Genomic DNA, 15,348 nt, shown 5'->3' on the forward strand with positions numbered 1-15,348 from the left:
CACAATTATTCATACTAGCACCACAAGTAGTGATGAGCGATATTTCACTAACTGTGAATCAATCACTGTTATCTCCAAATCACAGGTAGTCACAGTTCCTCGCCTGTGATGAACAACGTGAATTGTGATCACAGTTAACAGCTGTGATCGCGAGACGTTCGAACTAATAAGGTTGATATTCCTATATCACAGTAGGAATAACATTGATTATTGACATAATCAGTAACGATCTTGATCTAATACGCGTTTGGTACCAGATATTTCCCTTACTGTATACTGTGAATGTGAATCGTGATAGATACTGTAATAGGCTAGTGACCAGATGTTCAGTTTTTCATTAAGATTGTGTGTTTTTGGAATTATGAATAGGTGCAAAACTAACGAATTTTGGACTTTCTTCGCACAAGTCAATGAAAATTATCCTTCAGGACTATTACATTGAATTTGAGGCAATTTATGGATTGTTGGCGTATCAAAAATTATTTTGAAACCGTGATCCCATCACGTTTTAAAATCGCTGATATATAAAAATCACAGTTATGATTCACAACGTGATTTCAAAATCACGATTATCGCTCATCACTAACCACAAGGCCTTCAAAGCAACAGTGCAGAGATGTAATTTTTCATCACCTGAGGGTTGATGATGAGGCTCCCTTTAGGCACGCTTTCCATGTCCGTTACAGCCCAAACGATTGGATTATCGTGCTTATCGTTTGAGTATTCGCTGTTCATCGAGTCCTGCCTTTTGGACTCCCTCAGCATGTGCGGGGTAGAGGTCGGGGAAGGAGTCACCGATTCTGACATTTGTGATTGTGATTTATAACCGGAACTCGACGGACTCAACCTCCAACTGACGGAACTAGCAGCTGAATCTGAAATTATTTGAGGTTAATTTCGAGTTTCACTGAAAGGGGGCTAGTCAATTTGTGTTGTTAGGTTATGTATCCAGTAAATATAACATATTTATGTAGTATTCCTTAACCACGTATCACACTAGGCCTTTTTTCGTATCAATTTCTAAGTGGGCCGGTCCGTGTTTGAAAACGTATGCCTTTAGGCATATTGTTGAGTGAGAAATTCTATTCAACTTTTCACCCTAAAAAATCAAAATTCAATACAATTTTTATTTGTTCAACGTGTTATTAATCTTTCAAATATTGATGAACAAAAGATACCTCGAAATAACCTCAAGGTTTGTAGTACTGTAATTAGTCCAGTAAAATAGGAATAATATAATAGTGCCAGACATCTGTCAGAAATCAGCCCAGAAAAGACTTGAAAATAGGTGTCACAACAGATATGAAAAAGGTCTAACGAATACTGAATACTATACGAATAATAAAGAAATTTAATATCCACAATTACAATGAAAACGAACAATTGTCCTACAATGGTTCGCATTTTCAATCGCGTCCTTATGAAATATACATTGTGTTTAGGAATCTCAATTTCTCATGGTATTTAGTCATTTTTTTTAAAGCCAAATTAAATTATATTTCTCCTATTCGGCAATTGATGACGTATAATATATTCTTACTTATCATAAACCTATTTAAAAATTCTATTGTGTGCTGTAGTTCGGGCAACCCCCATAGGAACCAGTGAAAAACCCGAATATGCAGGATTCCAAATAGTGACGAGTTAAGCAGTTGCCCTTGGAAACGATATCACATGTGGGGAAATTTCGTAGTACCGAATAAAAAATTCCTAGATCTGCAAGTGCTTGCAGAAGTGTAGATTGTGATCGAAAAAGCCACTGGGTTGTGCATCTTCAAATAGGAGAGAATTAGCAAATAGATCAAAAATGTATAATTAAACTGGCATTAATAGCCAAACCATTTGTTGTAGATAGCAGTCAGGTTTGTCATTTCTCACAGATTTCATGGTTATATTTCATTATTATACGTTGGTACTCGGAATCTCCTGTTACGGATTCATCTATTATCTGTTGAATTTGTGATACAGAAAACTGTTCAGCCAATCCACATTTTTCAATGCAGTAACCACTAAACTATATTTATTCAGATATTCTTTTAATTTCAATAAAAATTGAGTGAATTAGAGAAAATAATGTATAATACTCGTAGGAATCATTCTAACTCGCATTCAACTTCATTCAAAAGCTCGCCACTTCGTCGTTCGTATTCAAATTTTGAACTCGTGAGAGAATATCGATGCCTTCTGCATAAGTATTTTGAATAACTACTAGTTCTTGGAAACAAGGAGATAGTATATTGTGACTAGTTGAGAAAGTTCAACTTTTTTCACGAGTGTGCAAACACACGAGAGAGAAAAAGGGCTTTCTCCACATGTTGCACACTATACTTTTCCTACAATTGCCCAAATTTAAATAATTCAAGTTATGTTCCTGATTCAATTCAACATGGCCTTCGTTGACAGTACCTAGAAAATGCATTCCTTGCGTTTCCATAGAAACGACTTTTCAAAAGCCCAATTTCATCGGTCTGCCAAACGAGGTGTGAGCGAAGTGTCGTGAGCAATAATATTTCTCACAGTATGAGCAATACATAGTTTTAAAATTCAGTAAGCTATGAAGAATACGCTACTTTTCATACTAGTTCTAGGAAAAAATATTTCTTTTAAAGTCTGTAACCAGGTTCAACTAAAACGAGTGTCATGTATATGGAAGAAGGAAAATTTTCTGACAATAATTTAGAATTTTATTATTATATTGCGATTTCACTTAGTGTTACCAGTCTCTGCCCCTTGCTAATTGTATGAGGCTGATTAAGTTCAAATATCGGTTAATGTAGACTTGAAAATAGTAGAAATATCTAGAAAACGGTGACCTATAGCGACTTGGAACTAGAGTAGCTTTATCACGTAGATATGATAGAGGAATCGATTATTCTACTGAAAAATGTGCTAAAAGTACGCTCAAAATGTTATGAATCTCCATAAAAGAAAAAGAGGTGTAGGTGGCAACTCCTAAGAATAACAGTAATAATAATATCAGGTTCGAATTCGACACCTCAAAAAACCTCTCGATAACAATTTTCCTTTAATTAGGGTTAAGAGGGGTTTATACCACGTGACATTCTGGTTATCTGCCAAAGTTCAACTACTCTTCTATTCTCAGCGTTTTTGAAATCTCACCAATTTTCAAGACGATTGAAGCAACCTCAAACGTTTCTCTGATTTGTCCTTTTCTACTACATGCAATAATTCAAAATATGCTTTCATGTCTCAAGTTTCAATTTTAGAAGAACCGCATTTTCATCCTTTGATAAGACTTTTTCTATAACATTTTTATGTGAAAAATCATAAGATTATATTGATAACAAGCATATATTTTTTCTTCAATAAAAAATTCATCTTATTTTTTTCCCATTCCAAAAAAATCAATAAATGAGGACTTTCTGCAATGACGAACTCTTTGAAATGAATAATAGTAAAAACCTCTTGTAAATCGATGGATTCTAGCGTAAAATAAAGCGTACAAATTTTTCAACTGATTGCTGAAACGGTATAGACCTTTCTTAATATTTAGTTATTTTTTTAATTATTCAAAAAAGAAAATAAAAATGAAACTTCAACTCCTTGTATCTTGGAAATTAAGTGTTTCCCGACATATATTTATTTGGACATTTCATATTAGAATATTGCGAAAAATCCCTCCTGAAGTTTATAAAAGAACTTTTGAATCACCTGATACAAAGCTAATTTAAAGGTGTATCTCTAGATGTTTATGAATTTCAAAAGGTTTGAAAAAATTACATATTTAATTCGGAGAAGTGACTTTTCATGACCAGCCAAGCTCTCCATGAAAAGTGACATTTCCGCTTCTATGGAATAATATACTATTTATGAGTATATTCATCTTGATATTCTTTAACATTATTATCGACTGTTAAAATTCAATAAATTTTCGTGATGCGACTCTGTTCAAGAGTGATTTTTTTCTGGTTTTTCAAATATGTGACAAATGGGGGAATCACAGCTGTGGATGAACTCAAAGCTAACCTTGTTTAGTCAACAGCCTGGGACCAGAACCATGACCTGAAATGACACTATCGCCTCTGCTCAAGGAACCTCCGTATCCTCCAAAACTGTAACTTTTTGACACGTGCGGCCTCATTGTCTCGCTCACTTCTTCCGAGTGAACCTTTAACAGTTTACCCTGTCTCCTGGAATGAGAATCTGGCAGTTGAAGTTTATATCTAGTGGACGTTTCACTGTCTGTACTCGACCATGGTGCGACTTCTGACCAATGCAATATGTCGTCTAGAGAATTTATGTCTTTTCTCTAAAAAAAGGTCAGTTTTATTCATCACTCGACAACGAGTTTCAGGAAAAACATGCCAACACATGCAATCACTATCAGCCACTTGGGTTTGATTTCTGATTCAATAGAAAGAGATGATATGAGATTTGATGAATGTTACGACGAGTTTAACTTTGGAAGGATATGAAGAGGTTTTCTGGAAAATTTTGGGTAGATGGATGATAGAATTATTTATGAAACAAATGCCAGTTATCCAAGCGCATGCATGTCTGTTTTGTCGGACTCACCAACTCACTGCAAAGTTTTTCTCAATTATCTGTGTAAAAATCCAACCAAGAATATTTTTTTCTACCTAGGAAAGCCTGTGAGTACATATATGAGCTAGTATTTCTATTCAGTCATCAAACTGTATTGAATCCAGTTCGGTTTTCCTTGTGATGGTAAATAGAAAGTAAAATCTCTATGAGTAATTTTTGAACAATCATTAGTAAAAACACAAAATCTTTCTTTTAGAAAATATAAGAAGACTAAGTTTGAATTATTCGATTGAAAAAGATTATAATACTAATAGAGGCATAGGAAAACGCGAATAATGGGGAAACAATTAAAAACAAGAAGCAGTCGGAAGGTCGAATACACTATGAAATCATATACGAACGAAACATTCAGCAAATTTGTTCATAATTAGTTGACAGTGAAACTAATACCTCAATCCAAACTTGACCGCGCTGAAGATTCCCATAAGGTACTATCGCCTAAGGTGGTTGTAATCTGTGAAATATTAACGAAAGATAGATAAGGCCAATTTATTTTTCAACGCCACTGGACGTGCTCTCCTATTTGCTTCAAGTTGGCAGAGTAATTTTATCGATTAGGATGGAACCAGAGAAATCCTGAAGGACGAGGTTGGGGTTTGAGAATGAAAACATAAAGTACAGATGGCTATAAAATACGAAGTAAAGAGCGAAGTACCCGAACTACAGTTGAGAAGACGTCAACAAATACGTTTACTATCGAACATAGGCATGGAAAAAAAATCAGCAAATTCGACTGGTCTTCAAAATTATATGAAAAAATGATAATTTCTGACAGATATTTTCATTTGGTTTTCCTTCCAGCAATACATATACTTCATATATTGAATCAAGCAAACATGAAATGTTTCCATACTTTTTGAAAACCCAATCAATTATGAATTCGAATATAAAGGGTATTCCTAAATTGCAGATACAAACTGAAATGAAAGATTCCTCGCGTTATTCTAATAAAAAAGGAATATAAGCATGGGCTCCCAAGCGCTTCATTGACTTTTTTCAGGTTTTTGTTACTATAGAATCTGCACTTCAAAAAATAATCAACTGAAATTTGGCATATATATTTCTATTGAGAGTTTACAATAGGTGATATGCCAATTTTGATTGAAAATATACAGGGTGATTTTGTTTTTTGGTGGACTGTAGTTTGAAAGAAATGTAGAAAGAAACTATGATACAATACTATACTTTTTGGTTTTTTTTAAGCTTTTTCTGCTACCTATTTCGAGGAAAAGTTTCAAAACATTCTCTCTAAATCCTCGGTAAAATTCGAACCTTCATAAAAATTAGTGTGTTAGCTCATGATTAATTATTCGTTCTAGTGCTTATTTTCTGATCTGTAACAATGATTCATAAAGATTGAACTTGTATGATCATCATAAAAATGTAGGACAACTGCCTGCATTTCGAAAATACAGCGTTTGCAAGCCCATGTGTATAGAACTTCTTTTTTTTATTATTCAAGGAATCATTCTCAATTGCACCTCCAATATTATATTGGCATTTCATATTTATTTCGAAAATTATATCAAAATCATTATATCATTATATCAAAATCAATCTTCGGAAAATAAATGGTTCAATAAATGCATTCAGAAAATATGGGAAAAAAGTATGTTCAGAAAAAAATTTGTCGTATACGAGAATACTCAGAGTTCGAATGAAAAAAAATTGGTCATAAATTGTCTCTCTATCAATTAATTCTGAAGAACTATCGAATTTGCAACTTTGTTTTGGAAAAAATGTTCAATTTTCCCCAGCGAGTAAGTCAAAAAATTTTGTGATCCGCTTATGTGGAACACAGTGTAATCTATACAGTACTGAAAGGTGGTGTTTAAAAGTTTATCAAGGAATTTCCTCTCAAGATGATAGAGCCTCATGCCTTTCAATCTGAGATCAAGTTCAGTATTTAGATGTGGTGAGAAGGACGCTAAATATTGTGTACTCCGGAATGGAATACAATTTGTAGATGAGTTTGTATAGAATAGGTGTTAAATCTACAAGATAAAGGAGATGAAGGCATAAGTAAGTTCATCAGCTAGTTGCGTTAGGCGAAAAATATATTTTTTCGACATTTTTTCTATTTTATGATTATCATTCTGCGGCCTGAATTTTTTCTAATACCGTCCTGATATCGCGAGTGATTGCTGTTGTCTTTTGTTTGAATTTCTCTGATAATTTGCTGTTTGATCGTCAGTGAGATTTGTCACGAAACTTCTCGTGTTTGGGGTTTGGAACCGTAGCATTGTCCTATCGAGGTACATCCCTGAAGATTATCATACCGGAAATCTTTTTATTGCGTGATTAGGCGCGTTTACTCTTGACCGTAGAACTGAATGATCGAAAATCTCATTGTATTTTTCGGAGCCTGTTGCAGCGAGAATTGCAGTCATCACAAGCTGGGAGCTTTTCTCCTATTGTACAACGAAATGAAAATAAATTGGGTGTTGTTGATTATGCAGATGACTCGAATCTCATAACTAGAAACGAAGAGGAGCAAAAGTTAATGCAGCATGGTGGGTCATGTTCTGAACAATAAACTATACTCCTCCACAAAAGTTAAGGAAGTTCAAAAATGTTGTAGTAGGTAGCTTGAATATCAAGCCAAGCCGTGAATCCCTACTAACGTTTGGACATTCATCCCTGTCCAGTCTCCTATATTCTTCATCCAGGAGCGTTGCCCCCTTCCTAGTCCTCGTTTTTCCTCTATTTCACCCTAGTTCGATCAACTGGCGCAATTGATACTGATCACAACCTCTCATTCGACACTTTTATCCGCTCAAAAGAAAAACTTGTTCAACCTGCGGAAGACCCACATTTCAAATGATTCGATTCGATTGAGAGTTACCTTGACTGTTTATAAAGGGTGTTTTTTAGAGCTATAGAACTTTAAATTGCAATAAAACAACGATGGATTATTCGATTGACATGAATTTTATTTATCCGCAAGATAATCTTGTGGTATTACACTTCAGATAAGATTTCTGGCACATGACCGCCACGGCTGGCTCGGATGTAGTCCAATCTGGACGTCCAATTTTCGATTACTTTTTCCAACATGTGTGGCCGTATATCGACAATAACACGGCGAATGTTGTCTTCCAAATGGTCAAGGGTTTGTGGCTTATCCGCACAGACCAATGACTTTACATAGCTCCACAGAAAGTAGTCTAGCGGTGTTAAATCACAAGATCTTGGAGGCCAATTCACAGGTCCAAAACGTGAAATTAGGCGGTCACCAAACGTGTCTTTCAATAAATCGATTGTGGCACGAGCTGTGTGACATGTTGCGTCGTCTAGTTGGAACTACAGCTCCTGGACATCATGGTTCTTCAATTCAGGAATGAAAAAGTTAGTAATCATGGCTCTATACCGATCACCATTGACTGTAACGTTCTGGCCATCATCGTTTTTGAAGAAGTACGGACCAATGATTCCACCAGCCCATAAAGCGCACCAAAGAGTCAGTTTTTCTGGATGTAACGGTGTTTCGACATACACTTGAGGATTAGCTTCACTCCAAATGCGGCAGTTTTGTTTGTTGAGGTAGCCATTCAACCAGAAGTGCGTTCATCGCTAAACAAAATAAAATGGACGTAGTGCGCGATACGTATTCTGCACAGAACCATTATTTTCGAAATAAAATTGCACTATTTGCAAGCGTTGTTCAGGCGTGAGTCCATTCATGATGAATTGCCAAACCAAACTGAGAATGAATCACCCGACAGCTGTTAAATCGGTCGCCATCTTGAACAGTAATGCCAACTTGAAGTTATATACCTCGAAAAAAAACACCCGTTACTTCCATCCAATATAAAAAGAACAAAGTGTATAAACCGTTTAACTATTCGTTGACGTAGTTTCATGTCTAAGTATGCGTTGCTCAGAATTTATTTCAATCGCTTAAATGCTTACCTAACAAACTGTATTCTTGAACCAATTTCGATGTCTGGGTCTAGACTGTCAGTTATCCAGCATCTCAAATATAAGTATTTAATTTTCATCACTTGGCAATGGCATTCAAGAACGATGTTGGTTGGTTGTTTTTTTAGATTAATTAAAATGCTGAATTCTGACCTAACAAAATATTTTTCAAAACTTTTTTTTTTTAACATTTAAGACTGTTATTGTTGGAGTGTGTTTTATTGTTTTGGTCTCTACTTCGAAGAAATTCATGCTGGATTGATTAAAAGTTAAGTGACTTTATTTTCGAAAAAAAATTTTTAGGTATAGTTAATGATTTAAGTTTACATCAATTTACTTGAATAGACTCAACTCAGTGATAGTCAACCTGGAAGATCTTTTGAACAGAGGAGAAAGGAACGTCAACATTCTTTTATCGAAATTCCTCTTATTTCAATTATCTTTCGGGAACGACCAAAGTCCTTAATGACCAGACAGTTACTCAACCATATTTGATGGAATACTGGAATTTTCAAAATCCCATCGTTTTTACCTTTTATGTGTCTAAGCTAACTGATGTAAGCCAGAATGGAACAACAATTGTTTATTGACGATATGTTGCCTTCATCAAATGTCTAAGGTTACATTGAGGCGAGTAAGGTTATACTCACCTGATGAAGGCAAAATGTAGTCGACGAAACAATTGTTGTTCATTTTACTTTTGATCAATCCATTAAAATTGGTATAGCGGCCAAAAAGATTTATTGAGATAATGCTATGCCTGACCATGAAAATCATCAGTTAAGAATAAGAAATCCTGTCGTGTTGATAGAATCTTCAAGATATGAATGAGATAACTATGAAGAGGCCTATAGTTCCGAAACGCCAGGTGAATAGCTGATTGCCACGACTCGTGGAAAAATCCGTGAAACTTGGAAATGATATATAAATTCAAGACCAAGAAAATGTATAGTCCAAACAGAAAAAAGATCCAAATAAAAAGCAAGTCCTGAATAGAACATCCACAAACTCACATTGAATAATTGAAATAAAAAACTAAAAAAAAAGTGGAGTCTGCTGTCTTTCATAGGGATTGAATGCAAAGTTTTCAATTCAATCAAGGTTAATTATGTTTCGATACTTTTCATTCCGACTTTCCTAGGCCTTTGTGAAAGCCCACACACAACACAGCAATATTACTTTATATGAGATGTAGTAAAAAAATCCAATATTTTTACATGAAAAACAAGGCTTTGATTACCATAGTTAGAACGATCTGATTTAGGTAAATATGTGCCGTTTTGTTCTATAACTTATTGCCATTTTGAAGGTAATATCATTATGTTTCTCTGATAGAAGTCCTCGCCTCTATTGGCGAAAAATTGAGGCAGACGATTTTCACAAGCCTCTCTTGAAGCGAATTTGTCACCAGTAAAATTGTCCGCCATGGACAGGAACATATAGTAATCACTTGGTGCCAGGTCTGGTCTATAAGGTGGATGCATAAGAACCTCCCGGAGCTTCTGGCGAGTCACTATCTATGTGTGTGGCCTGGCGTTGTCCTGATGGAACACAATTCCTCTTCTATTGGCCAAAGCTGGCAGATTCTGGGCGATGGCTTTCTTTAAACGGTCCAACTGTTGACACTACAGTTACGAGTTCACAGTTGTGCCGTAGGGGAACAACTCATAGTAGATAATTTCCTGCCGATCCCACCAAAAACACAGCAAAACCTTCTTGGCCATTTCCGCCGACTCACCGCGTTTCGAAACCACGACCGTTTTCGCTTGACGTTGTCGTGATCGACTTTTCATCACCAGTCCCAACCGCTTCAAAAATGGATCGATTTTGTTGTGATTCACATATGGAAATTCTGTCCATAAGATTTTTTGCGTCAACTCGTGTGGTACTCAGAAATCGAGCTTCTACTTCTTATGCAAATGGTTCCAAATGGTTTTTTGTGCAATCTTTAGCTCTTGGGCAATTGAAACAGTGCTTACAATCGACAATGTCCATGTTTTCACTATCGAATGCATGGTGCATCTTATACAACGCGAGATACATACTCGTACAACTAAAGCTATCTATTGGAAAAATAATGAATTCATTTTTACTACACCTAATATGAACAAATAACGACAATGAAAGCTGGTCCAATTCTTTTTCACCTCCTTCATCTCCTAGGATAAAGAAAAATCAGGTAGCAATAGTACATAAGTGTTGAAATGTATCAATAGTTCTAGAATTGAGAAACATTTAAAGATTTATACAATTCTTGAAATATCCATATTTTAGTTTTGGTATTGATGCTCGAGGTATTAATTTTTATGAGGAGTCAGGTGTAGAAGTTTCGTTACATCAAATAGAATCATGCGAACGAATAAAACGAAGCAAAAATACATGCTGAATACATAATGATTTTCACCTCACCTGTCCCTTGAATATCCTCTTTCTGACCTTCTCGTATTCTTCTTCTCTTTCCTCAAAACTCTTACTACGTCTGTTCTCCATACCGTATCCCCTATCTGGACTCTTAAAATTATAATCGTCGCTGCTGTTGGACTCCCTCTTGAGAATAGATCTTCTCGGTTCTTCGCTGAAGATGATGTCATCCTTTATATGACTCCGAAATGGATGTTCTGGTATTCTGGTGTTTCGGGTTCTATTGACAACGACGCATTTACCAGAGGCTTCTATATTGTGATCCATACCAAAATAGGCGGCGCATCTGTGGACCAGCATGCGTTGGTAACTCGACATTGGAGGAAATTTGAGATACTCTTTTCTGTGGAACAAAAAATATTTTTTTTAAAACTGAAAATGAACCATATTAATTTGAGAGAATAGAGCATACTGACAACAGAAAAAAAACGAGCTTTCATAATGATTCATTTTATTTTCATGTGACAGGTTAAATTATTGACCTTTATAATACGTTTTTATTAATTTTTTTTCAAACCTGATGAAGTCATATAAGAGCGAAAATATCTGATGCATTTCAGCAGCTTGGGAGATTATTTTCTCCACGTGCATGAATAAATTGAAACTCAAATGTTGGATTAATTATTCATATATACATTTAGATGAGAGACAAGAAGTAATTTTGCTTGTCGTTACTATAGTTATTTCATCATTGGCGTCAATTAGGCGTTCGGTGCATAGAGACATGACTGAATTTAATTTACTCTTTAATATTCGTAGTATGTAGGTATTTTCCCAAAACACAAGAGCGTAGGTCTTTTTTTTTCTTGGGGAGGGGTAATCGAAAAATTTTTTGTTGACGACTACGTTTACTCATATGTATCTATAATGTGAGAAGAAGAGGTTTGATAGAATTTTTTGGTTACCTTATACATGGTATTTCTATGTAAATTAGAGGTACGAAGGAATTTAAGAGATTCCCTGGATAATTTTAAGAATGAAAAGTCTAATAAACAAACGCTTTGTTTTCGAGATGCAAGGTGTTTCTTGTAATCCTTTTTTTTTGTGATGCTTATACGAGTTGATCGAATTTTTATTACCAAAACTCATTAATTTATTCATCACAGCTTACTAACTGGATCTTTATAATAATTTTGATTTTCCTGAGGAGTACTAAAGAGTTGTTTGAATTTTTTTTCTCTCAATCGGTAGCAGATACGACAAAACTACAAGAAACCAAAAAGTGTAGTACTGGACCAGAGTTTCTTTTTACATTTTTCTAAACTACTAGTGGTTCACCATGAAAAAGTTCTGGAGGAAAAAAATTCCCTGTGGAATTGCATTCGAAATTAGCATATCACACGATGAAAACTTGGAATATCTATGCCAAATTTGAGTTGAATATCTTGTGCAGGGAAGATGCTATGAGAAAAAACTTGAGAAAATCAAATTTTAATACCCTGATTCTCGCGAGCCCATGTTATAGGACTTTTTTTCTTAAAATGATACGAGAAATCGTCATTTTCGTCTGTACCTTCAATTAAGGAACACCAATTCAAAACCGATGTCTTGACAAATAAAATGCAATCTGAATGAAACACATTTAATCACTCAATGCAAATAACTCATTTCAGTTCTCTGATAACTGCAGTATTGAAATTTTGTGACAAGAATGATACAAAGAACCGAAAAAAACAGGTAAGTGTATAGCGATGACGAATGCAAAAATCACAGTTGGCAAAACAAGGAGCGACGCCGACGAAGCGGATAGATAAAGAAATATAACAAACCTTGGAGAATGCGAATTCAAAGAAATAACCAAAAATAACCACGGTTATCTTTGGTCTTGCCCTCGGTTATAGACCTTTGGGAATAACCACGAATAACCAGCTTTCGCTTGAATATAACCAACTTTCATTTTAGCATCAAACTTCTGCATTAACGCTCCGTTTCAATAAAACAAAGCTTGCTATCAACAGAGAATTGTGTCGGCTGGCATATTCTCGAGTTTGTAATTCATCAAGTCTTATTTGATGACATTCAACTTTACTTCCATAATGTCATTAATGAACAAAAGTAGAAGGGTCCGATTTTTCACGGCCATGTTGATTTAAAAAAAATTAATATGAATTTTTATATGAGTTCATTACAGAAATATAAAACAATGCTGTAATGACCTCGTTACAGTATTGTTTTCAGATATATTTTTCATTTTGTGATAAACTGATATCTATCAAATTTCAACAAACGTCAATTGTCAATATAATATAATTTGGATAATGTTAATTCTGGTGGTATTAAATCGATTTCGTCAGACATAATTAACGAATTCAATGTGTAATAATAAAATTTTTCAAAATTCTAAAAGAGCGGTTCAAATTCAAATTCCGTAATCTGTCACTTTTCGTAACAGTCACACCAACTGCCAAGATACAATAAAAAAGTCACTAGGATGTAGAATAGGAATTTATCATTGAGTATCGACGATAATTCACAAAACTTGACTGAAATAAAGAAAATATCGTCTAATACTCGTTGCAAAAGGCAATTCCAACACTCATGCGTTTTGAATTTCGCATACATATTGGAATAGAAATCAATTCTGCAATTTGTTTTAGAATATACTATTTTGTGATATGGAAGATGAGGCTTTTTCGACGAATATCAAGACTTTTTCATGTTAGATTTCAAGTAAAAAAAGCTGATTACAACAACTTTTGTTGAACAAAAATTTATTACGATACTCACTTTTCATCTCTTGCTAAGCTGACTAGTTCCTTCTCAATGCGCAGCATAAAAGCCCTATCCTTTGGGTTTCGATTCAACGTTTCTGGAATGAAAACATTGAGATCTGTTCCTGTGGTGTCCTTATACTGCTCTCCACTGTCTGAAAATCCACAGTATTTCATCATCTTCAGGCTTTCGCAAATTGAACATCAATAAAAGATATACAGGGTGAGTCAAAAATGTTTACCAATCTTTCTGGGGTGATAGTACATTGAAAAATAAGTATAGTTTGATGAATAAACTCAAAGCACAAAATGCATATTAGGGGAGATATATCCTTCCGAAGTTGATGAAATTAAAAAAATTAATCTTTCTATATGTTGATGATTGAAGCCGAATTTTCAGGGAAAAATGTGTTTTTACTGTTCAGACGCAAGTCGGATTGATTGAAGTGATATGCAAATTGACGAAATCAACTCAGATTGTGTTGGACATTATAACTAAAGATTGAAACCGGTCTCAGGTCTGAATGTTTGAATTCCAGCATTCTAGTGCATTTTTCACATAATAAAATCTTGAAAAGTTTTCTTCCGACGTCCGTCCCACTAAAATCTATTTGGCCAGTTGTCTATTTTGAACAATTACCATCAAAGCTGCCCTGCGAAGATCCTTGATGTCTGAGTTTTGTTTTACTGTTCGTTCTAAATATGTTCAGAATATTGGAACTTCCACTAGTGCTGACGCTTGATTTTTCTTTGGAACTATCCATAGAATCCTGATTTGAATCGTTTCGGTATCTTCTTCGATTTTCATTGTGACTAGAAGTTTCGTTTCTGGGTGGTTCAGTATCCCTAAAACAAATTTTTAATTAGTTGTACACTAGGTTGAAGGGGATGATCTTTATTGATATGAATAGATGCAGTGTCAAAAGGAAATTAGGCATTATGGATCGACCATTTATAGATTTGAAAGTTTAAAAAGAATAAAATTTCAAAAAATAATCTTAGAAATATTCATGCAATTCATAATATCTTTTGGTAGAATTTTATTGAACAAAATATTTCATCTACGACCAATTCAAATAAGATGTAGGTACACTTGTGGTTTTTGTACTATAACATCATTTGTTTATATATCATTGTTTATTTACCGAAATAAACTCCATAATTATTTTTATTTTATATTAATCACTCAGGGAATAAGCGAGCGATTAATAGATTTATTTCCATTTTCCATTCATGAAATTCTTCAATTATATCATAATGCAAAACAAAACTCACGTGCCTTGCCAATGACAAACACGTAGTGTAATTATATTGAGAGTTATGGAAATAAAATACTTCTATTTTCAAATGAGAATAAGAAAAATTGTACAACTTGTACTGCAAGAACATCCACTCTTAATACTGGAAACATGAAAATACATTCATAAAAAATATCTTCTCATGACAGTAATGTGCTGTAATTTAGTTGAAAATAAGTCTCCTTGATATTACCGAAGCAGATAAATATGTTTGGGAGATTCTATAAAACTTAACTAGAATTTTATGAATTCATTAATTTAATAAGTTCAAAAACTGCACCTTCTTATACGTCTCCTGCAGGTCAGAATAGACATTTGTTTTTTATGTTTAATAATTGTACTTCTACTTGTTAGGCATATATTTAATTCAATTGCGAGAAACAGCATGAGAAATCAAAATAAAAATTGTACATAATAACTACATTGAATAT

General features: G+C 34.4%; 1 protein-coding gene across 6 annotated transcripts in view; it reads right to left on the reverse strand.

Annotated features, from left to right (window-relative positions):
* The window catches only part of LOC123685826 (cAMP-regulated phosphoprotein 21), a 78,077-nt gene that overhangs the window by 14,035 nt on the left and 48,694 nt on the right, over positions 1-15,348 (reverse strand). For all 6 annotated transcript variants that reach the window (XR_006748359.1, XM_045625704.1, XM_045625712.1 and 3 more), the window contains 5 exons: positions 14,260-14,465; positions 13,636-13,774; positions 10,897-11,251; positions 3,988-4,270; positions 634-875 (listed from right to left, as the gene is read on the reverse strand). Coding sequence is in view for 5 of the 6 variants with exons in the window: in XM_045625704.1 (XP_045481660.1) it covers positions 634-875; positions 3,988-4,270; positions 10,897-11,251; positions 13,636-13,774; positions 14,260-14,465 (1,225 nt within the window). In the remaining variant the exon portion in view is untranslated. The remainder of the gene's footprint in view (positions 1-633; positions 876-3,987; positions 4,271-10,896; positions 11,252-13,635; positions 13,775-14,259; positions 14,466-15,348) is intronic.

The sequence above is a fragment of the Harmonia axyridis genome, chromosome 1 (genome assembly GCF_914767665.1).
Source record: "Harmonia axyridis chromosome 1, icHarAxyr1.1, whole genome shotgun sequence".
In the NCBI taxonomy this organism is placed as follows: Eukaryota; Metazoa; Arthropoda; class Insecta; order Coleoptera; family Coccinellidae; genus Harmonia; species Harmonia axyridis.